Source organism: Rhinopithecus roxellana, chromosome 8 (genome assembly GCF_007565055.1).
Source record: "Rhinopithecus roxellana isolate Shanxi Qingling chromosome 8, ASM756505v1, whole genome shotgun sequence".
Taxonomy (NCBI): Eukaryota; Metazoa; Chordata; class Mammalia; order Primates; family Cercopithecidae; genus Rhinopithecus; species Rhinopithecus roxellana.
In genome coordinates, this window is record NC_044556.1 from 79,411,917 (window position 1) to 79,436,268 (window position 24,352).

Sequence of the window (24,352 nt, forward strand, 5' to 3'; positions counted from 1 at the left end):
TTATAATGGTAAAAAAGTGTAAAATAAAATGGTAGTATGATTGAGCACATAAATTATGGTTTATTCATAAATGAAATACCAGATAAATCATGCTAGTAAAATATATGCCTAGAAAAGTCTGCAGGAATACATACCAAAATGCCATTGTTAATTGGGTTAGTGGGTTTTTAATTACTTCTTTATACTTTTCTGAATATGCCAAAATTGCCAGAAAAAATATATACTGCTTTAATCAGAAGAAAAATTGTATTTGACAGAGTGAGACTCCATCTCAAAACAAAAAAAAAAAAAAAAAAAAAAAAAAAAAGAAAAGAAAAGAAAAGAAAAACAGTATTTGAAATAAATAATGAAAAGGAGATGAAATTGCCATGGTTCCATGGCCATAGTTAAATGTGAATAATTTCCTGAATGTCTCACCTGGTGGATGCAGGGGCTTCCTAAAAACTAGGTGGTGAGTGGAAGGATTAATTCTGTCCTTATTATCAATAACACTGTCATCCCACAGCTTTCATTTATTGAACATCTAAAATGGGCAAGGCACTGTGATATATTTATGCAAGTTATCTCCTTTATTCCTTAAAACAAACCCCAGGCAGATTTTATTCTTGTTTTGCAGACAAGGAAACTGAGTAGTTAAGTGAAAATGAGGTCTAGCAAGGATTTGAGCCCAAGTATTCTAATGGCAAAGTGTGCACAATTGACCTGCTATGCTGCACTGTTTCTCTTATGAATTTTTAAGCCTGAGCATCTCTTCTCTGGATCATTTGAGGCAAGAATAAGAGGTGTTCAGGGAAAGACAGCTTTAACAGGAGTCTAGCTACAATGCAAGAGTCTTTATAATGTACACTGAACTGCATTTTGGTTTCATATTATTTGCTTTATAATATCTGAAAACATGATATGATTAACTTATGTAATGCTTAAGACAAGTTTAAAGACACAAGATGGGAAATACAATCTGGGAATACTTTTTCATGGGTAATGTGGCTAATGTCTCTACCTTATTCTCAGCAAAATATTAGAGTATCGTATCTAGAAATGTGTAAGAATACCAATCACAAAAACATGAGTCTGCTTAGTTAACACAGAAAACATGGATGGCAAAAGTTTTTTATTTATCTGCTAGAGGAATCATAAGAGGCAAAAAAGTACTACCAATATTGGACAAAACAGATAATTGACATTATCGATTTTTAGTAAGGTTCTAAGTTTCTTTGTTTTTGTTTTTTACAATCTGACTGCATTAAGATACATATACTCTTTAATGTAAAAAAAAAAAAAAAAACCATCATATACCAAACTAAATGCACAAAGACCTCATTATTGGAATATTAGCCATGAATATTTTAATATTCTCACAGCTTTGCAATTTTGAGAATATACTGGCATTATATAAGAAGAAGGAAGAGGCGAAGGAGGAAGAAGAGGGAAAGGAGGAGAAAGGTGGTAAACAGAGGTCTAGTTAAGAATTCCTTGTCGTAGTAGTGAACAAGGACTAAACACAGACAATGGGTGGAACACAGATGTTAATTCACATAACAGAGAGTAGGCAGCCTTAACAATAAACTGATGCAGACTCCCTATAGAATTCCTCTGTTATGACTGAGTTCTTGTTTTCTCTTCTTTGTATGTAGTTGAAATTTCATCATTATGAATAGTATCTTGGATCTTCTTTTTTTAAAGTTGTAAATGCAAGTGTTTGGCTTTGTAATACAACTTTTTAGTATCCAGAAGATAACCAGTGCTCTAACAATAAAGATCTTTTGGTGCAAAGGGTTTTAACTTCTGCCAGTTCTTACTTACTCATTTTTTTCAGAAGGTTTTTTTTCATTTCTTAAACAACACATACATTACGTAAAATATAAGAATTAATGTACATTCTCAAGGTCAGATTCAGTGACAAAATGCACTACCTGAATCTAGTAACACATTTACTCTTTGCTGCATATAAGTTGCATATAAGAAATACAGGGTATATTGTCTTGTGATCCATGCAGTAAATGTTCACAAAAATCAAGCAAACAACTAGACATTCTTCAGCTACTAAAATTAACTGTCCCAGTCACAAAATACTCCACAAAAATAAAAGCACTCATGGTTACATCAAAACCATGCTGGACTGAGTTTGTCCTGGAAGAGCTGGTTGGCAGGGCCACAACGAAAGCACTGGCAGCTGCAAATTTTCCTCCTCATATGTGACTTAGACTATTCTCTTCTCACATGGCTTTACCCCATACCACAGGCTTTTGCTGAAGAGGCATTTCAGGCTTCAAATTAAAACAATCGACCTTTAGTGAAAAAGCAGAGAAATGCCTCTCTTGAGTTTCTGATCCTAGAAACAGCTTGCTATAGGTCCTTAAGGCAAATGCCAGGAGTCAAAGAAACTGTAGAACAGTCTCAGGATGTAAACAATAAAATCACTGACCAAGGAGTTATATCCCTGGATGAAAACTCTTCATCCAAGACCTAACTGGATGAGACCAACTTCTTGGCTTTCAAAAGTAGTGTGAATTTTATATCCTAGAAGCACTGCACTTTTTTTTCTATTGTAGAGACTTCTGGAGTAGATAAAAGTTCATGATGTTGCTTAAAAAAATACATAGCATGGAGAAGCTACTCAAATGCCAAGCAGTTTTCAGGTTTGTTTTTGTTTGTTTTACTTTTATATTTTTCTTTTGTAGTTGGCATATGGAAAACCAAACTGGGAAATCATAATGTTGGAGTATTTTAAGGGCATGCTATCATAGATATTAACAAGCTTATTTATACAATAAGACCTCTGCAGAGCATGCTCAGCTCGATGCCACATTCCAGAATAGCCACTGTTGGTTTCTTTTTCCAGATTGTCCATGTTTACAGGCTTCACAAATATCCCTGAAGTCTTCCCAATATGCTTGGCAATGATAAAATTCATGGCAATATCATCACAGTTTTGAGTATCATCTATCAAAGCATGGACAGCTGCAGGTTGCCTCTGAAAGAATTCAAGATATTTGCTATTGAAGAATGAGGCTCCAATCAGCACCATAGAGTACTGGTCACCATTTCCAGACCCTGGTGCTTGCATTTCAAAACTTCCATAACTGTAGATACCTGATAAAGTAGAGACGTGCTTTCTAGGAACAAATCCTACAATTTGATCAGGAAATTGCTGAAAAGAGGGAAAAAGAACAATTAATTGTCACATATTTTTAGAGAAGACATAGTCAAAAAGGCAATGATTTATTACAGAGAGAATGAAACTGATTTGTCAACTCTTCCTTATTCCTAGTTTCCACATTTTAGTTTTATTTAACTCCAGGTAACTTCATAAATCTGTGTTCTGATATGTTTACAGGTCAAATTGCATCACAACCCAAATATCTCTGAAAACAAAATTCAACCCTTACAAATGTTCTCCTAATTCAAACATTATCTGATATGAACAAATTCCAGTCACCAAAGAGTCCAATTCTTCAAAATCTGCTGCGAGAAAAGTTGACTGCCTGAATGCTATCTATTGTAGGAGATAAGAGATAATGGGATCATTTTGAAAATGTGTTCTAATCTCTTAGGAGTATATAAAATTATGGACCTACATGTGTGATTATCTCTTTTTCATGTTGATTTCGATGTTCATAAAACTTACTGTTGATTTTAAACAATGTTATATTTTATCATATTTCAGCTTGGGTATTTCCTTTTTCAAAAAAATGAGATAATATAAATAAATGTTTATATTTATCTATATAAAATAAATGTTTATATTATATATTGGAGAGAGATGCATCAGAATCTTTGATGAAAGGATAGATGGTAGATGAGCGTGACTAAAAATAAAACAACAATCAGCAAACAAAAGAAAAAGAGAAAAGCATGTGAAAGAGGTAAGAACTTATAGGGTTGAAAGTTTCATTCACTATGATAAATAATTTGAATTTCATTCATTTATTGAACAGATGCAGAACTAGGGACGCACACACACACACAAGCAAATGAGGCTGAGTTAAATCCTATTTCAAAGCACTTACAGTCTAGAGAGGGTAGAGGGGTATGATACAGATATGCAAACAAGGAATTACAATACTGTGAGAAAGTTGTTAAGTGCAGCTGGGTAAATCCGATGGGAACATTGAGGGTAGAACGACAACTGTGTTGCTGGGAGGCAAAGGAGAAGGTCAGGGGATCGGGGATAAAGGCTAGGAGGCTTCAGAGAAGATGTGCTATTTACACAATCTAGGAGAATGAAAGAAATTTCACAGTTGGCTAGAGGGGGAAAAGGGAAAACACTAAAAGCGGAGGTAATGGGCAAATACAAAGACATAGACGAATGTCTACTCTAATCTTGCTTGCTTATACACAAACCTCAGATCATTACACTATGCAGGGTTTGGGTTGGACTGAATTTAAGTTGGTCAATGGATTGAAATTGCTTTTGATATTTTTATAAATAAAACCTGAAATCATATTTAGATATCTTTAATTTACAGTTTACTCAGATGGTTCCAATTAACCACAGTCCCCATATTCTGCCTCCATTTTTACATTTTGGGCAAATTGATTTTTAAGCATCAATAGAAATCTCATAGTTGAAGTATTACATTAGAACTTTTTTCCCAAGAAGCTTTCATTTACAGCGCTGGAAAGAAAAAAAAAAAACTTGATATGGAAAAAATTTCAATTTGTTGATCAGCACACTAGGCATTAAAAACTGAAGTTTTAAAAATGCTGATATCTGTTGAGTATTGTGATCACTTACCATTAATATCTAATGCTATTATATCCCAAGAAGCTAATTTTTTTAAAAGTTACCATGGTGTAAATGAGATCATTTACTGGGTAGCACAGTGTTTAATTATTTGACACGGCTTCCAAGTACGTCTATGCAGTTCTGGTTTCAGGTAATGGTAGTGCAACTTGTAAAAGTTAGCTATTACTAACACATATTCAATAGGAGAGAGCTGCTTTTATAGGATACTGAACAATTTATGCCTGCTTATTCAAGCTAGGATTTAGGGAAAAACAAAACAAAACAAAACAAATCCCTCCTACCACAATGGTGCATGTAAAATTACTACTGCAAAATTTCTAAACAATGCTCTCAGAACCAGGATTAAATTTTGTGGAGGTAACAAATACTTCCTTTTACAAAAAGTTACATACAATATTAATATAGAAATATACTTATCATTTGAGACACATGTCTGTGGTCTGGGCAAAATATCTCCTCATTCCAGCTTTTGCTGGACCACATCATTTCCCCATTGTTCTCTGGAAGGCAGTTCTAGCTCTTTTCCCCAGTACACCAAAATATAAATTAAATCTAGATAAAAGATACCATAACTTTCAGGTTGGCTGAACTAAGCTCAGGAAATCTTGATTAGCCTATAACAAATTCATCCATCTTTTAGATAAATATTATCTAAAATATTTTAGGTAACTTCTATATTAACCATGTTACCCTGGTTAAGTACTAGTCAAGATCTTATAAAGACGGTTTCATAAAGGAGACAGCAACATTACCTGCCAAACTGAGAAAGCAAAAACAAGGTCTGGGGTGCTGATGAGTGTGTCATCATCTACCATCAACACTGCTAAAATGAAAGGACAAAAATTTAAGTTGAATAATTTGGAAATGAAAACGAAAGTAGCAAAATACGATAGTGTCTATACACATCATTCATATGAAGTCTTTTCTGACCCAATAAGTAAATAAGCAATGTATTCTTGGGGAGATTTGTCCAGTAGAAAAAAAATTTTGGTATCAAAACTGATTGTATAATTGCCTAAAGGGAAAATAATCAAGCAGTTATCATCCATCATCCTAGAAACTATTGGGCCTATAAATAAATAAAGTCAAGATTCTTTTAAGCAAATTGCAACCTCATGAAACTGTCAGGAATGGGAGGAAAAGAGGAGTGGCAAAAAAATATATTAAGCATAAGCTAAATGGCATCTTACTATCAACTGTAATGCAATAATATGTAATTATAGCATATCCTTTATTACAATATTAACCTCTTTGCCAGGAAACCACTTCTTGACATCTTGGAAATTGTCCCTCAAGCTTTCCAAAGTGCTTTCTTAGGACTAACTTCCTTCATTTTTCTCCGGACAGTTAAGACAAGCAGAAGGCCAGAAATTCACATGCCCATCCCAGCTCTGCATAGCGGCAGCCCTTCCAGGCTGAGAACTCCACTGCAACTCACCATTGGTTTCCAGTTCAGGAAAGACCTGGAGTCGATTTCTCATCCTGTTTGCTGTCTGTTGTTTGAAGATCACAGGGATAGGGTGGGGCCCTAGAGAATTCCATAATTCATCTGGTGCCTTCTCTCCAATATTGTTCCATACCACAATCACTTTGTGCAGATTTGGTACAGCCTGATAATGATTTAAAAGTTTCAATAAGAGATCTGTTCTGTTGTACGTCTGCATTATGAGAGTAAAGGAGTCCATGGTGGACTTGCCCTGGGATTTTATTTCCCTACGCAACATGAGCATCTTGTCTTCTTTGACACTGGGAAGTAAGGCAGTCAAAGCACCAGCTACCAGTAATAATACGAGGATGACCACCAAAGAGAATCGAAGCACTCGTATCCCCATTACTCTCCCAGGAAGTTTGCAGATGTGGCAACACCTAGAGTAGAAATGGAAACAACAGACAAATGTTAGCATTCTTACTAGTCCCTGTGTTTTCATGTTTTTTTCCAATGAGGAAAGATATCAATATTACTTTAGTTGATTCAAATTCTGTTCTCCCTTCCTCCTCATTAAGGTAATTTAGCCTAAGAGATTTTTAAAAACCAGTTTAATACTTCCTCCCTTCTTGCCCTGCTTGTTATGCAGTTGCAGATAAAAGATGTTATACATATGAAATTGGAAAAATTAAGCATTTAAAAATTTGCCATCATTTTATCACTAAATCTCCAGAACTGAGATTATTTTTCAACTGGAATTTTATTTCCCTTAGTAATATATTAATTTCAAATCTACACTTCTGTAGTAGCAGACTTTTTCTCAAACAAAATCATACAGGCCATAATACATGAGGCAGCAAACAATTATGGTAGGTTTATTACTTATTAGGCCCTGTACTATGTGCTTCATCTACCACAGTATGTACTTATTCATTCAACAGTTAGTTACTAAGCACTTACTTTGTGCCGCCACTGTTCCAGGTTCTGTGGATACAGCAATTAATGACATAGAAAAGGTGTCTGCTGTTAGTAGCAGAGGAGATGATAGGGAGAAACAGATAACACGATAAACAAATTCAAAAGATAATCTGGGGTAGTGGGTATGAAGAGAATCTGTTTATAAAGAGACTAGATCAGAATAAGCAAGGGCCAGATTATGTGGGACCTCTGACCCTCATTAAAGAGTCTGGATTTTACTCTACGCCAGATGAGAAGCCATTGGAGGGTTTTTGGATCTAATTTATGATTTATTATTATGATTCCCATTTAATAGTTTAGATGCTTACAGAGATCAAATGACCTTCCCAAGATTACCAAGTAATTTCAGTACTAGTGCTAGGATTTCGAACAGGAAAATCTGCCCCCAGAGCCCAGGCTGTTCATGGGCTTGGGGGTGTATTGCCTGGCTTTACATCCAGGTTGAACTGAGGCACAGTCTTTGAGCTTCCACAACTCCCTTTCTCACAGTACAAATCATAAGGTATTATCAGCTATGTACTCTCCCATCTTCCTTATTGTACCTAAAGGGTCTTCCAGAGATAGCCATAGAACAGTAGTGAACAAATGGATAAGTACAGTCTAGCTATCCACTGTCAAAAACTTTTGTGTAATCAAATCCCTCACTTATATGAGAAAAGGTTAAATCTCACAGTTTTATAGATGCCTAAAACTCTTATTCCCTGGATTCCAATAACATTTCATTTCCATGCTTGCTGACTCCTACTGTAGTACTGTTGGCTTTCAATTATTTCTGTTTTTCAGTCTTCTGCTATTTCTGCATCTGATTCCAGGCTACTTACTCTTCCACAGGCTACCAGAAACATTTTAGGTATGGTCCTTGTTTTGTACTTTGGCAACTGAGTCTTCAAGCCATTTCAGCCTATCATGGATCTATTTTACTACTCTATTCAAGGGCAAAGCCAGAAGTGAGGAAAATGAACTATTCGAAGAAATTTACTGATGAAAGACCGGAAATAAAAACCAATCAGGAGTTTCTAAACAACATATTTAAAACATCTTTAAGAAAAAAATAGATCTCTGAGAAAGAATAGATGAGATGTTATTCTTGGCGATCTTAATTAACCCATAGTCTATCCCTTTTCATCCCCACTTCTAGTACAATTTCTCTTCTTAGGCTATATGATAAACAGTTCCTCTCATCTATTGCTTAATACTGACAGATGTAAGACAGCTGGAAAAGACTTCTCACTGCTAACCACAGCTGAAGTATACTAACTGCAAAGAGCTGCTGTCACTCTTCTTCTTGGTATAACACTGCCTCTGTACATTTTATTTTTGGTACTCCCCCCTTCTTGGAAAAGTGAACTGTATATATACTTACACAGTAATATCTAAGCTCTTGATTTCATGTCCTGTGGCTAAAGTTAGGCAACTGAAGCTAGGCCATCATTCCATAGGCAATCCTAAGACTGTAGTCTACATTTAGTTTGGAATAGAATAGAATAGTTTTGGAATATTCTGTTCCAAACTAAATCTCATTTTACTTTCCTAATGATACCTATTCAACATTTTCTTTTTCACTGAGGAGACTTGGCAGTGGTTGGGTTAGTGACCATTATATTCCTGTAAGCTTGTTTCATGTTGTGAGGTGCATTTCATAATTGTAGAAAGTTTCCTCTCTATAGTTCAAGGACATAGAGAGATCATATATGCCACGTCTTTAACATCTTCCTTTGAAGTTTATGAGAATGGGGAATAGAGAATTGCAAGAAGGACAAGGGCATACTCTCCATGACGGGACAGCATGCTCAGGCATGTGCAAGCAAAGGAAGAGTTTGTTCACAAGGACGAGGAGAAGATCATTGCCATTCAGCAGCTCTCACTTTTCAACAGTCCAGATTTGAAAAGTAATGTCACCTTTAGAGTAAGCTTTTGAGAGTGCTTTCAAGGGTATCTCTCCTGGACTTTCTCTGCAGCTTGTTCTATTAAAAAGAGCAATTTTGTGTTTCTGCTTCTATCATGGGCTCACTCTTAAGGTATAAATAAAATAAATTATTTTCAAGGTAACCTCAGCTTTTCTATGATTATTTTACAAGGATAGTAACTGAAAGCTTTAGTGTACTATATTTTCATTTTATGTACGCTCTTACTAAAACAACATGTACCATTAATGTGGTCAAAGACAAATCATTATGGATTAATAACCTTGGTTCAAAGTCCTTGAAAATCCTTTTAATACTGTATGAAAAGTAGGTACCATAACACATATTTTCAGTTCTACATAAAAATGACCAGTTATAAGAACTGAGAGTAAAGAGTCACTTTGACAACTGTATTACAGTATACCATGATTAAGATCTCTATATTCATTTTCTGCAGCTGACTAGGAATAGCATATTTTAAAACTTACATAGAAGTGTTTCTGATTTCTAGACACTATCTAGCAGTTTTAATCTAGAAAAAGTAATAAGATTAATTACTATAGCTTACTATAAATATACACTGTTGAAGACACTCATGAGTGACTGCTTCCCTCTCATGTATTCTTTCAAGTAGGAGTTTATCCCCTGTCTCCGTCATAGACAGTTCTTTCCAGATAGCTTCTAATCACCCAATTTTACCTGTATCAGAAAGGTTTCAGGAGATATGAATCATTTATGTCTTTAGAAACATAGTGTAAATATTTCATGTGGTATTTATTAAATAATGCAGCCCAATAAAATTATGTAAATTGTTTTAGTTTGCATAGTAAAGCGCGAAGAGCAAGGATGTTACAGACTGTAGTGCAAGTGGCACACTGCACTTGAAGAACAGCTGAGATCTAGAACTTCATTGTAGGCCCATTAGAAACAGCTTCAGTACAATTTGGAGAATAATGACGACTTTTTGGCTACACGGATTTCACAGATTTTAGCGTTCTTCTGTTCTTTTAGAGAAAGAACCTATCATCTAATTTGCAGCTTTGAGCTCTGAATGAGAGATATGAGAAAAAACACATCTGGATGACCTAGATCGTACTTGGGAAGAACTAAGAACTAAACATCAGCACCTCTCAGTTCTCTTGCCCTCAATTCCTAAACTTTCCCTTTAGGTTTTGGTTTTTCCTTTTTTATGTCTGTATATATTTGCTGACACCCTGCCTCATTCCAAAAAGGATCTGACAGCTCTTAGTCTATTCCCTTTCTGTCCTTCTCCCATCCCCATGACTACAGTAAATATAACTTAAAACGAAAATCCTTCCTCTTCTCCTTATCAACTAAGAAAATTCAAGATTTCCCCCAATGATATTTTCTGCACGTTAATTCATTAGTTCTTTATAGGTAGAGAACACATCCTTTTAGTTATTTTGATACATTGTTACCTAGCGTCTTCTACACCAGAGGTCTCCAATCCCCAGGCTACACACCACTACTGGTCCGCAGCCTGTTAGGAAATTGGCGGCACAGCAGGAGGTGAGCAATGGGTAAGCAAGCATTACCATTTGAGCTCCACCTCCCACCAGATCGGCATTAGATTCTCACAGGAGTGCAAACCCTATTGTGAACTGTGCATGTGTGGGATCTAGGCTGCATGCTTCTTATGAGAATTTAATGCTTGATGATCTGAAGTGGAACAGTTTATCCCAAAACCATTCCCCACCACCTGTCCATGGAAAAATTGTCTTCCACAAAACAGGTCCCTGGTGTCAGAAAGGTTGGGGACCGCTGTTGGGGATACAAAGGGTTTTCAACCAGGGATGATTTTGTCTTCCAGGGGATATTTGGCAAAGTCTGGTCACAACTGGAGGGGAGATACTATTGTTATCTAGTGGGTAGATGTTGGAGATGCTGCTAAATATCCTACGATGCATAGGACAGCCCCCCAAGGCAAAGAATTATCTGACCTAACATGGCAACAATGCCAAGGCTGAGAAACCCTGATCTACATATAGGTTGTCTAATAAAACACACTTAAATATCATGAGGAGGACTACTAGAGAGGTGGCTTCTGAAAATCCTACTGCTTTTAGTTATACTCAAACAATAAAGGGCAAAGCCCTGTCTCTAAAACTGCCCCAGTAGGCCAAGCATGATGGCTCACATCTGTAATCCCAGCACTTATGGGGGCAAAGGCAGGATACTGCCTGAGCCCCAGAGCTTGAGACCAGCCTAGGCAATGTCTTGAGACCCCATCCCTACAAATAAATTAAAAAATCAGTCATTGGTAGTGGTGCATGCATACAGTCCCAGCTACTCAGGAGGCTGAGGCAGGAGGATAGCTGGAGCCAAGAGGTTGAGGTTGCTGCAGTGAGCTGCGATTGCACCACTTCACTCCTGCCTGGGGGACAGAGTGAGACCCCACCTCATAAAAAAACAAAAAACAAAAAACAAAAAAACACAACAAACCAACTAAAAAATACTGTCCCAATAATTACATAATTATATGACTTATTGCACAAACACAGAAACTCAGAGAGCTGAAAGGGACTTCAGAGCCCTGCTTAACCAGTTTCCTTGTTTCACAGATAAAGAACTCAAGGTCCAGGGATAAGGAACTTGCCCAAGGTCATGCAGTTGCATGTGGCTAATCAGCAGCAGAACCAGGGGAAGACTCTAAACCTCCTGATGGCACAGTCCACAACTCTTTCCACTATGTTATGGTAAATTCTGCATGGATGTGTCAAAAAATTAATAAGCAAGATTGTCACTAAGGTACCTGCAAGATAATATAAAAATTTATACTTGTTATGTTGGAGTTTGTTTTAGTAGCTTTAAGGAGAGATCACATACCCATTTACATTTACCCATTTAAAGTATACAGTTCAGTAGCTTTTAATATAATCACAGAGTTTTGCAACCATCACCACAATTTAATTTTAAAACATTTTCAACGCCCCAGAAAGAAACCCCAGACCCATTAGCAGTCACTCACCATTTTCACTTCCGTTAACCCCTGACCTCCATCCCAGCCCCAGAAAACTACTAATTTACTTTCTGTCTCAGTGAATTTGCCCATTCTGGGTATTTCATATGAATGGAATTATAGAATATATGACCATTGTATCTGGCTTCTTTCACTTAGCATAATGTTTTTGAGGTTCATCCATGCTGTATATATCATGAGGCATATATCAGTACCTCATTTTTTTTGTTGCCAAGTAACATTCCATTCTATTGGATAGACCATATTTTCTTCATTCATCAGTTAATGGATGTTTGAATTGTTTCCACATATTGGCCATTATGAATAATGCTGCTAGGAACATCCATGTACAAGTTTTTGTGTGAACATATGGTTTCATTCCTCTTAGGTGCTTACCTAAGAGTAGAATTGCTGGGTCATTATGTCAGTAATATTTAAATATCTGAAAACTGAAGTAGCTTTTGAAAGAGCATTATTTGAAATTATGAGTAATTTTCTTAAATGTGGACATAGAATAAGAAAGTAAATAATACATAGTCTATTAAATAACAGTACAAATTCTGTCAAGGATGTCTTTAAATGGACCAGGCAATTTGAATTTCCAAAGATGTGCTATAGAGTTCCTTACTACATAATCTATCAAAGTTCCCTAGAAGAAACACTGTTGAAGGATTCTTTTCTCAAGGCTAGTTCCTTCAGACTGGAAAGCAATAATTATCCAGAGAGAAGCTGAAAACAAATATGCCAGCGCACAGCATGAACGAAGATTATGTTCTCTGACTCATAAGGTAGAAAAGCAATGAGCAATGTGGTGCTGTACAATGAGAAGCTGTCATTTTTATTTGGATGCCACAGATGGTAGAAGAAAGATAACTGTTCTGCCATTTCACTATATTTGCCTCATACTGTCCAGATTGTTTCTCCTCTGGCTCATCTTCCAGAATATTTACTTGCCTATATACTGATGAATATAGAATATAGATGCTCAGAAAAGGGGCCTCAGCTGCCAAGAGATAAAATCATTCCAAGGTGGAATACAGAGGCCAATGCAGAACCTGGGTTGATGCATGTAAGAGGATGCAAGAAGAAAGTTGGAAGAGACAGCTCTACAAACAATGACCAGTTTCTGACCAGGTTTATGGCATGCAGATAACCAACACTGTTTAAACTGAGGCAAAGGGGCATGTGGTGCCATATTCCAAAAAGACATTTCCCCTCAATGGTACCCACATACAGTGAACCGATCCACGACTCCGTGTATTGGTACATGCTATTTTCTCTACTTCAAAGTCCTTCTCTCTCTCTGTCTCACAAACTCCTATTCCCCACCCCTCAAATCTCTTTCAAATATCATGTCTCCTATAAATGTTTCCCTCACCACACTCCACACTGAGTATTTCAGTGAACTCTGATCACTGTGTTTCTAGTTCTTGTTTTCAGGTATTTCAACTATTGACTGTTCTTTATCTGTTTTTTTTTTCCGGTCTTAACATATCTTGAGGGAAGTTTCTGTCATTCTTTACAATCCAGAACAGTGTCTGGCCCATTTTTTGACTAAGTGCTCACAACACAATAGTTGAATTAAATGAGGGAATTTATGTCTAAATTGTCCAAAATGTCAATGAATGCCTGAAACATTAACAGAATAAACTCAGATTAAACACAAATTAAGGACCAATTAAGACTAGACAGTACTAAAGCAACTGTTTCCTACATAGAAGAGCTGGGTCATCACCCATCTGGTGACTAGAAGAGCATGTCATGAAATGTGACCTCAAACACAGACCACACAGGCACCCTTTCTACGTGCAGTTCTGTGGCTAAGTCACTTGATAAACAAAAGATGTCTCAGATTTCTGATTTTTTTCACAATTTTTCAAAGATATTCTGCATTAAAATATATTTGAACATCCCTGTTTCTATGAAAGCTCTTGGTGAATGAGCTGATTTGCCTTGGTGGAAAAGCATCATCTGATGAATAATATCATCATTGTGAATTTCCCCAAGGAAGTTTAGCAGGTCATGATAACCAGAAGCTATATTACTTAATCCGGCAGGCAGCATACATGATTTAAGCACACAGAAAATGTCTTACTTGGTTGAGAAAAGAAAATTTAGTTTGGGTTCAGAAAGTGACAAAAACTACAGACTTCATGACAATTGGCAGAAAAAGAAAACTAAGTCAGAACACCACACAACTCAATCAATATTGCCCATGGTAAGCTTCTTCCATTAAAATTATAAGCAGCATAAACTAGAATTTATTTCATTGCAAAATACAAAATGCCAGAAATGGTACATGAAAGGTCACTTTTCTTCACAAGTCTTTTCCAGGTGCTATACAAGATTCTGGGAAGAGTTTCTGATGTAAGGTTTTTATCTACATTCAGGAAAGTCATTCTTTTCATTGTTGTTTTAGAAATGTCATACAGCTTTTCTCATTTTCTACCAATTCATGCTTTTCTTCCTAAATGATTTCCCCTCCCTTTTTCCTAAGGAGCTCTTCTATTCTTACAAGGTTCTTCTTAACTCCTGTTACTTTTTTCACAAGTCTAAAACAAAATAATTCAAATTAGTTTGTGTTAATAATAAAGATAGTAGTAAAGGCAGGAATAGGAATAGATTTATAATAATAAAAGAGTCCATGTAGTGTCACAGATTCATCTTGTGATCTTGTGTTTATGGCCAATTCCAGTGATATGAATGGATCACTTAGATGACTACAATCTGAATCAACTGTGTTACAGACTAGTTATTAGGGTGGAAGTGATCTATCTTTTCTATTGACAATAGAACTGGCTATACATATATATGATTGTTGATAGCCAATTTAAACCTTGTTATTTAGAAGGCCCACTCCTGCCCTTATTACACTTGTTATACTACAGTTCTGAAACAGATTGCTAAAAGATTGAGAAGTAGCTACACGAACTTCAATATCTTAAATAGAATGATGTTGCTGCAATAGGTCATTTAGCACTGCAAGCTGTGAGGAAAGCATCTCTGTGCTGATTACATTAAATATCAAGTCTTCCTTCTGGCAACCAGGTTGAGTAAGCCACTTCTTAACAGGTAAATCAGGCTAGAATGAACAAGGGCAGCACTGAAAACAGGATATCAGACACTAAGTACCTGTGTTTCTATTTCCCTCCTCAATCCTAAGCTCCTATGCACTGCAAAAGCTGCTCATCCGTCCTAGCATTTTCTAGTTTTCCTCTTCCCCTTTCCTATACAAAGGATCTTATTCCTTCTCAACAATGCTTCAGGCAGTTATTATCAATGAACTAGAGTTTGCTTTGTTATCACTTATTTACAGGGAAATAACATAAATATTATGCATAAAGTTGTTTTAAAGCACCGCTTGCTTCCTTCAATCCAGCTATTTGCTACTGAGGTAGACAATGAGGCCCTTTCTAGTTTCAAACTGTGCAGGTCTGAATTATGCTAGATAAAAGTTCTTTCGAGCTTTGCACCTATCTCCTGGAATAGTCAATTAATTATAGCTATTGATGATGATGATGATGATGATGATGTTTGGAGATAACCAATTCCATGGACATATATTAGGGCAGGAGTAAGAGTGGCCTTATTCCTAAGAAGAACATATCCATGACTCATAGGATCCAAGGAGTCAATGCATCCTAAGAGGAAAGCCTAGAAATAGAAAAGCATTTTTAGCTCAGTACAGTGCCATGCAAAATTAGTTCTAGAAATGGGTCAAAAAGAAACCAAGTACATCTACAAATAATTGTACTTTTACCGTTCCAGGATACTGGAGATTTTCATTTGAATCTCTGCTTTGCCAGGCAACAGATCCCTGTTCTGTTCTATAGAACCCTTTCTCTTTTATCCAATATTGGTTTTCAGCCACAAACTCACTTTCCAAAATCACTTCTGTAAGAGAAATGGATTTCATACAGATGAATTATGGCTTATAAATATTTTTAGGTATCGAACCTAAGATGGAAGCAATGCCACTTCATGTGAGCTTTCTTACTTTATTAGGGGAAGGTCAAAATATCTAGCAAATATTTATAGGTATTTACCATGTGCCCAGCACTGTAAGTGCTAGGGATGGTAGTGAGCAAGTAGAACCAATTCCTGCCCTCACAGAGCTGAGCATTACTAATGAAAGTTGTCAGAGCTCTCCCTGCTTCACGTTATAGATTACCTCAAATTGGTGTTTGAAATTTTGCAGACAGGACATCTGAGATTGAGAACATAGTATTAAATGATTTTTCCTGAGCCACAGAAAGAGTGGCAAGTCTAAATCAAACTCTCGACTCTCTCACTTGAGCCACATGGTATTTTCTGTCTTCTGAATAGTCTCTATTTCCAGCTTTGTTCTGGTCTACAAGAATATTCAACTCTATAGGTACTGACTTCAGTTTGTAACCTGGACTACTATTTCAACGGACTTAAGAGAGGTCTCTCAGTATTTTCTAAGATTTTGGCTTAACTAAGAACTATTGTTTCCAAAGAAATAAAACCAACTCTAGAGGAAATAATTTTTCTCAAAGTACTGGTATTTCACCCATGTTCATTGTGGCCTTATTTGCAAAAGCCAAAAGGCAGAAGCCACCTAAAGGTCAAGTGACAGATGAACAAATAATACATTCAGAAAACGTGACACATAGGTATAAAAGAGTATTATTATTCTGTTTTTACAAATTAGGGAATTCTGATACATGCCACAACATAGATGAATCTTGAAGACATTATGTTAATTGAAATAAGCAGTCACAAAAAGATAAATACTGTATGATTCCATTTATTATGAAGTACATAGGAAAGTCAAATTTATAGAAACAGAAAGAATGGCAGTTACCAGGGGCTGGGAGTAGGAAGAAATGGACAGTTGTTTTTCAGTGGGTATAAAGCTTCAGTTTTGCAAGACGAAAAAGTTCCAGAGATCAGTTGCACAACAATGTGAAAACAGTTAACACTACTGAACTATATACTTAAAACCCGTTAAGATGATAAATTTTATGTTATATGTATTTTACAACAATTAAACAAAAGCCTAAAAATATTGGTACCTACCTCATTGTGTTGAAGTTTAATTTAAAAAAAAATTCCTTATGTCTTCAGTGATTGATAGAAGCAGGCTCTCTGGTCACTATTAAGATAAATCAAAGAATTTTCTGTGATGTTTCTGTCAGCAGGAAATTAAAACAAAACAAAACAAAACAAAAAACAGTGCTTTCAATGCCATTGTCCATAAGACTTGAGTTATTTCAGAAATTAAAATTTGTTATTCTGTCTTCTAAAAATTATATTTAGGCAGTTAGGTAGATGATGACTTCCAGTGAGGTTGGTGCTATATTTTGGTTTTCATCTTTCTATTGAGGGTTGCATTAGTCTGTTTTCACACTGTTACAAAGAAATACCCCAGCCTGGGTAATTTATAAAGGAAAGAGATTTAATTGACTCACAGTTCCACATGGCTATGGAGGCCTCTTATGATCACCATGGAAGGTGAAGCAGGTACCTTCTTTACAAGGGGGCAGGAGAGAGTGAGTAAGCACAGGAAAAAACTGCCATCATTAGATCTTGTGAGAACTCATTCACTATCACAAGAACAGCATGGGAGAAACTGCCCCCATCATCTAATCACTTCCCACTGGGTCCCTCACACAACAAGTGGGGATTATGGGGATTACAATTCAAAATGAGATTTGGGTGGGGACACAGCCAAACCATATCATTCTACCCCAGCCCTTCCTAAATTTCATTTCAAAACACAATCATGCCTTCCCAATAGTCCCCCAAAGTCTTAACTCATTCCAGCACTAACCCAAAAGTCCAAGTCCAAAGTCTCTTTGGAGGCAAGGCAAGTCCCTTCTGCTTAGGAGCCTGTAAAATCAAAAGCAAGTTAGTTCCTTCAAAGATACAGTGGGGGTATAGGCACTGGAAAAATACTCCCATTCCAAATGGGAGAAATAGGCCAAAAAAAGGGGAGGGGCTATAGGCCCCATGCAAGTCCAAAATCCAGTGGGGTGGTCATTAAATCTTAAGGTTCTTAAATAATCTCCTTTGACTCTGTGTCTCACATCTAGAGCATGCTGATGCAAGAGGTGGGCTCTCAGGGCCTTGGGAAACTCTACTCCTGTGGCCTTTCAGGGTACAGCCCCCTTCCTGGCTGCTTCCATGGTCTGGCATTTGAGTGTCTGTGGCTTTTCCAGGCACACAGTACAAGCTGTCTGTGATCTACCATTCTGGGGTCTGGAAGATGGGGCCCTGTTCTCACAGCTCTACTAGGCAATGCTCCAGTGGGGACTTTATGTGGGGGCTCCAACCCCACATTTCCCTTCCACACTACCCTAGCAGAGGTTCTCCATGAGGGCTCTACCCCAGCAGCAAACTTCTGCCTGGACATCCAGGCATTTCCATACGTCCTCTGAAATGTAGGCAGAGGTTCCTAAACCTTAATTCTTGACTTCTGTGCACTCACAGGCTCAACACCATGTATAAGCTGCCAAGGCTTGGGGCTTGCACCCTCTGAAGCAATGTCCTGAGCTGTATGTTGGCCCCTTTCAGCCACGGCTGAGACGCAGGGCACCAAGTCCCAAGGCTGCACAGAGCAGGAGTAGGGCCCTGGGCCCAGCCCATGAAACCATTTTTCCCTCCTACACCTCTGGGTCTGTGATGGGAGAAGTTACTGTGAAGGTCTCTGACATGCTCTGGAGACATTTTCCCCATTGTCTTGGTGATTAACTTTAGGCTCCTTGTTACTTATGCAAATTTCTGCAGCTGGTTTGAATTCCACCCCAGAAAATGGGTTTTTCTTTTCTATCATACAGTCAGGTTGCAAATTTTCCTAACTTTTATGCTCTGCTTCCCTTTTAAACATAAGTTCCAAATTCAGATCATCTCTCTCAAGTTCAAAGGTCCACAGATCTCTAGGGCAGGAGCAAAATGCCACCAGCCTGTCTGCTAAAGCATAACAAGAGTGACCTTTGCTCCAGTTCCCAATAAGTTCCTCATCTCCATCTGAGACCACATCAGCCTGGACTTCATTGTCCATATCACTATTAGCATTTTGGTCAAAACCATTCAACAAGTCTCTAGGAAGTTCCAAACTTTCCCACATCTTCCTGTCTTCTGAGCTCTCCAAACTTTTCCATCCTCTACCCATTACCCAATTCCAAAGTATCGTCCATATTTTGGGGTATTTTTATAGCAATGCCCTACTCTCTGCAGTACCAATTTAATTCACCAGGTAAAAAACTATGAGCTGCTGAGGTACTTGCTGAAAGAAAAGGGAATACAGAATGGGTAGGAGAAGGTAGTGATGAATACCAGCTATGACCACATGACCAGCTGCAGAAACTAGGACTGTAACTGTCATGAGTTTTCCTCCTTATTTTGTTAAGAATATGTTTATGAATGTATACACTTGTACTAAGAATATATCTTTATTTCCCCTCTTTTTCCTGTATCATGTGACATTTATTGACATCATATCAGCATTTAAGTGTTGCTAACTTTATGTAATAGCATTTAGGTTAAGGCTTAGTATGCTTCTGGTTGTATAAAGGATAGCTGTATTATAGGTGTAATTATGACTCTATTATTGTTTTTATGTAACCATGTAAGGGTTCACCTTGCCTGCTGCCTAGACAGAACAAATTTATCAAGACAGGGGAAATGCAAAAGAGAAAGAGTAATCTATGCAGAGCCCGTTGTGCAGGAGACCAGAGTTTTAGTGTTACTCAAATCAGCCTCCTGAAAAACTCAGGGATCAGAGTTTTTAAGGATAATCTGTTGGGTAGGGGGGTCAGTGAGTTGGGAGTGCTGATTGGTTGACTCATGGATGAAATCTTACGGAGCTGAAGCTGTCCTTTTATGCTGAGTCAGCTCCAGGGTGGGGGCCACGGAACTGATTGGCAGGTCCAGGTGGGGCCATCCAATTATCAGAAATTCAAAAACGTGAAAAGACATCTCAAAAGGCCAATCTTAGGTTCACAATAGTGATGTTATATTCAAGAGTAACTGGAAAAGTTGCAAATCTTATGACCTCTGGAATAATGGCTGGTAATATTTAGAATTCCAGCCCCTCTCATCCTAACTTGGTGCCTGGTAGCCTTTCAATCATTTCACAAGAACAGTTTAGCTTTGGGGAAGGGCTATTATTTAAACTACAAACTAAATTCCATCCCAAGGCTAGTTTGGCTTATGTTCAGGAATGGACAAGGACAATTTAGAGGTTACGAGCAAGATGGAGTTGGTTAGGTTTGGTATCTTTCACTGTCATAATTTCCTCAGTTACAATTTTTGCAAAGGCAGTTTCATTTATTTGGAGATTAGGTATGATTTTGAGAAATGTGCATGGGTTCAAGTTGACAAGGGATGGACTTGTGAAGGTTAGTATTGTCAACTTCATTGAATTAAAAGATGCAAAGTATTGTTTATAGGTGTATTTGGGTGTTTCTTGGTGTTGCCAGCAGAGATTAACATTTGAGTCGGTGGATTAGGAGAGGAAGACCCACTCTCAGGAAGACCCACTTACAATGTGGGTGGGCACCATCCAATCGACTGCCAGCATGGCTAGGAAAAGCAGGCAAAAGAAGGCAGGAGAAGCTGACTTGCTGAGTTTTTGGGCTTCATCCTTCTCCTGTACTGGATGCTTCTTGCCCTCGAACATCGGACTCCAAGTTTTTTGACTTTTGGACTATTGGACTTACACAAGTCATTTGTCAGGGGCTCTCAGGCCTTTGGCCACAGACTGAAGACTGCACTGTCGGCTTTCCTACCTTTGAGGTTTTGGGACTCTGATTGAGCCACTACTGGCTTTCTTGCTCCTCAGCTTGCAGATGGCCTATTGTAGGACTTCATGTTGTGATCGTTTGAGTAGTTCTTTTTAATAAACTCACTTTCATATACACATCTATCCTATTAGTTCTGTCCCTCTAGAGAACCCTAGTACAAGGATCTGGAAGCAAAATAAATGCACACGATCCCAACTATCTAACGTTACACATTTGAAACCAGAGGATGTATGCCATGGAGCAAAACATCTGAACATGTTAGCAATTTGCACTTGTATCCAATTTCTAGATTTATATGAATTTGTATTCTTATGTACCTTTACAACTCCTTTCTTCACCAACAGTTCCCAGGGCACTCAATTTGAAGCATCTAAAAGGGTCAAACAGGGTTGCAGAGAAATGCCAGGGTTGATTACTGAGGAATGATAGATAGCATCTTTCCTATTCCTTGCTGACCATTGCCCAAAAGGAGCTGGAACCATGACTGAGATGAGCTTCTGCCCCTTAATTCCCTCTGTTGTCATTTCTCAGAATCCTTAATCACATGTCTGAGCAGCTGGGGTTTTTCCACCCATAGAGTCTGCATAGCTAACCCAATGCAATTAGTTGGTAGGAGATGATATAAAAACGTATTTAAAAGTTCAGGGTAGAAATCCATTTTTTAGTTTAAAAACATTCAATAGTATATGTATGTTACGATCTTATAAACCTATTTAATCTTGTAACATACAAAGGAATTAAGAATTCTGATTGGTGACTTGCAAGATACTGACCATTTGAACAGAGTGGAAGAATCATTTTTGATTTTCCAATACAACATATTGAAAGGGCAAAAGGAATGGCTTGGTATATATAGAAAGACTTAGTGATAGCTGTCCCTCCACACTGCTCCAAGAACATCCCTTGTGTAAATTTTAAACATCACAGAGTTCTAAAATACTGGACTGATTTGCCTGTTACAACCCCCCTCTCTTCATAACTTCTCTCCATAAAATTCCTCCAGAGAAAGAACTTTCAATTTATCTGACTTTGTATCCCCAGTGCCCAGCACGGAGCGTGGCACATAGAAGACATTCATTAAATGACTGTTGAATGAGTGAAAGAAACAAATTTGATATGACAACAAAGATAGGTTAACATATATGGGACAAACATTATTTCACAATGACAAAAGAAGTGAGAGACAGCCTAACGTTTTTCACTCATAGAACTTTTCCTGATTTAAATAGTGTCCACCCACACTTTCATATTGCAAATAAAATGTCTTTAGTTTTAAATTTGGTCATTATGCTCTTCAAGACTGGAAGATGTGAAGACATCACTGTCACTTTTTGAAAGGAGAAGGTCCTCATGGAAATACCTATCATATATCTTTGGGGGTGGGGAGTGGGGGAATTGGGAGTCTCTGGAAACTGATGTAACTGAAATTAAACTTCAATTTCTCGTATCTGTTTCAAAACTATTTGAAAACGGGTAATGTAGGTTTCTCCATAAACCAGTTAAGCAATTTCTGATTTGTAGCAATACAGTATAAAATATAGGACTTATTTTCAAAGGCAGAATACAAAAAAGTTCAAAATGCAGCTGACCTTGATGAGTTAGGATTATGCTGGAAATCAGTTGCTAAAATTTAATTACTTCTATTACTTCCTGCTCCTTACCCCAAGTTAAAGCATATTGAATAAGGGCGTTTTAGAGAAAAATCCAATTACCATAGAATTATTTATCTTTAAACTATCTAGTTTGCACCTAATTAATTTTTCCTCAGCAGTGCAGTAGAGTAAAATTCACGGTCTACTGCTAATACAAAAACTTTCTTCCAAAAAAAGAGTAAATGCTACTAATTTTAAATATTTCTACATTTAAATTAAAAGAATGAAATATATGCTAACAAAGGCAAAGACAAAATATTCTTCCCAGAACTTACTTCTGAAACCTAGCTGTTTTTACACAGCAGTTTTAATTAACATATTTCAAAATTGTAGAATAAGTACATATTTTCAAAAACAAAACCACAAAATTACTAACCCATACACACACACAAAGTTTCAAGAACGAGAGCAAAACATGCATATATCCTCACTGCAAAAAAAAAACATTAACACGAGCATTTTGCTGTGTCTCCTTACCTCGAGTGCAGTAGATTGCAGTAAGGCCAGCCGATTTATTTCCTTGCAGCTCGGTTATCACAAAACGGAAGGGGCGTATCGTTCGCTCATTTTTGTTTTTTTTTTTTTCCTAAACCAAGCAGCGTGCATCTATCCTTCCCCATTCGCTGGATTAACAACCTAGAAAAAGCGCCGCCCGCAAAGTGAGCGCCTGGAGCAGGGGACAGTCCCCGAGTGGCCGCCCCTCCCTTTCGGTGACGCTCCACTTCCTGTTAGCCTAAAAGGCATTCCCAAGAAGCTCGGTTTTGTAGTTTCCAGCCCACCTCCGAAAGCCAATCCTTTCCCCCATTTCTTCTCCAAGGTAACAACTTTTAATCATTCACATGACGGACTACCCGCCCTCAGCCAAACAACTTCCCGGAAAGGCGCCCGAAGGAGCGTTCCCATCCACCGCGGGTGCCCTGGAAAGGCCAGCGGGGCTCTCCTCCTCGCGCTCCGCACGCCCTCGCATCCCACCGAGGCGCCAGCTTCTGCCTGCACGTTGCTGAAACTGGGCCTGGAAGTTCTGACAAGAATTAGAGCGGCGGCCGTTGCCCCGAGGATAACCTGGAAGCGAAAGGGACCTGCACGAATTCTAGAGTTTCGGGTTTCCGTGGGTTGAGATTTTACGGGAAACAATGCATTAACCAAATCTAAAAATAAAACAAACACGTCTGATACGACCTACCATTAAACAGCTTCTTTTCTATAACACGTTTAACAGCCTTTGTTTTTAAATACATTGATTGATGCCAGGCGTGGTGGCGCGCGCCTGGGGTCTCAGCTACTCCCGAGGCTGAGGAGGACCACCTGCGCCCGGGAGTTCCAGGCTGTAGTGAGCCTTGGTCCTGCCATTGTGCTCCAGCGTGGGTGACAGGGCGAGACCTTGTCTCTTAAAAAAATAAGGAAAGAAAGAAAAACATTGATTGCCTCCTGCGTGGCAGTCCAGAAGGGTCAAGCGCTGTCTTCGGGGTGGCGTGGAATGGATTCCTAAGATTTGGGTGCCCACAGACTTAACGCAGCAAAACGATCACTTGTGTGCCCTGCGGACTGGCGGCAATAGAACACGTGGCTGCCTAGACTCTTAATCACTGATAACTACTACACCAGGATTTAATGCCAGTTGGGAGGAAATGGCGAAAGGGCAGGCGCTGGAGCCCATGCATCCGGGAACACTGGTAGTAGGCGGTCGGGTGGGCGTGAGCGGGCTCTCCATCTCCTGACAGCCCAGTCTGCAGGTCGCCACCTCAGGATTTTCCTCCTGAGTCCGGGTGGCAGGACTCCACCCCAGGTCAGCCCCGCACACCCCCTCGTAGTTGCCACCTCCTGGCGTTCCTCCAACAGCTCCAGCACCGTTCCCACCCTGCCCCCGCAGCAAGCCCCGCCCTCCGCCGCG

At 38.3% G+C, this 24,352-nt stretch overlaps 1 protein-coding gene across 6 annotated transcripts; it reads right to left on the bottom strand.

Annotated features, from left to right (window-relative positions):
• Window positions 1-1,094: 1,094 nt before the first annotated feature.
• Window positions 1,095-24,325, bottom strand: EXTL2 (exostosin like glycosyltransferase 2). Of its 6 annotated transcripts, none has more exons than XM_030936818.1 (8): window positions 23,645-24,319; window positions 22,939-23,097; window positions 17,836-17,894; window positions 17,082-17,157; window positions 15,799-15,932; window positions 6,189-6,616; window positions 5,503-5,573; window positions 1,095-3,151 (listed from the first exon to the last, which is right to left on the bottom strand). In XM_030936818.1, the coding sequence occupies exons 5-8, from the start codon at window positions 15,822-15,824 to the stop codon at window positions 2,663-2,665; spliced, it is 1,014 nt and encodes a 337-aa protein (XP_030792678.1). In that variant the 5' UTR covers window positions 15,825-15,932; window positions 17,082-17,157; window positions 17,836-17,894; window positions 22,939-23,097; window positions 23,645-24,319; the 3' UTR covers window positions 1,095-2,662. The 6 variants fall into 6 exon arrangements, with proteins under 6 accessions (XP_030792678.1, XP_030792681.1, XP_010375548.1 ...); XM_030936821.1 differs by lacking the exon at window positions 23,645-24,319 and having other exon boundaries at window positions 1,095-2,974; window positions 3,094-3,151; window positions 22,939-23,282; XM_010377246.2 differs by lacking the exons at window positions 15,799-15,932; window positions 23,645-24,319 and having other exon boundaries at window positions 22,939-23,282.
• Window positions 24,326-24,352: the final 27 nt, after the last annotated feature.

Coding starts and splice junctions, on each gene's coding strand:
- EXTL2 (XM_030936818.1), bottom strand. CDS start 15,824: ATGAAAATCTCCAGTATCCTGGAACG. Junction 6,617..15,798: donor ATCTCCAGTATCCTGGAACG/GTAAAAGTACAA, acceptor TTTCTACTCTAG/GTGTTGCCACATCTGCAAAC. Junction 3,152..5,502: donor TTGCTTTCTCAGTTTGGCAG/GTAATGTTGCTG, acceptor CCCTCTTTTCAG/CAATTTCCTGATCAAATTGT.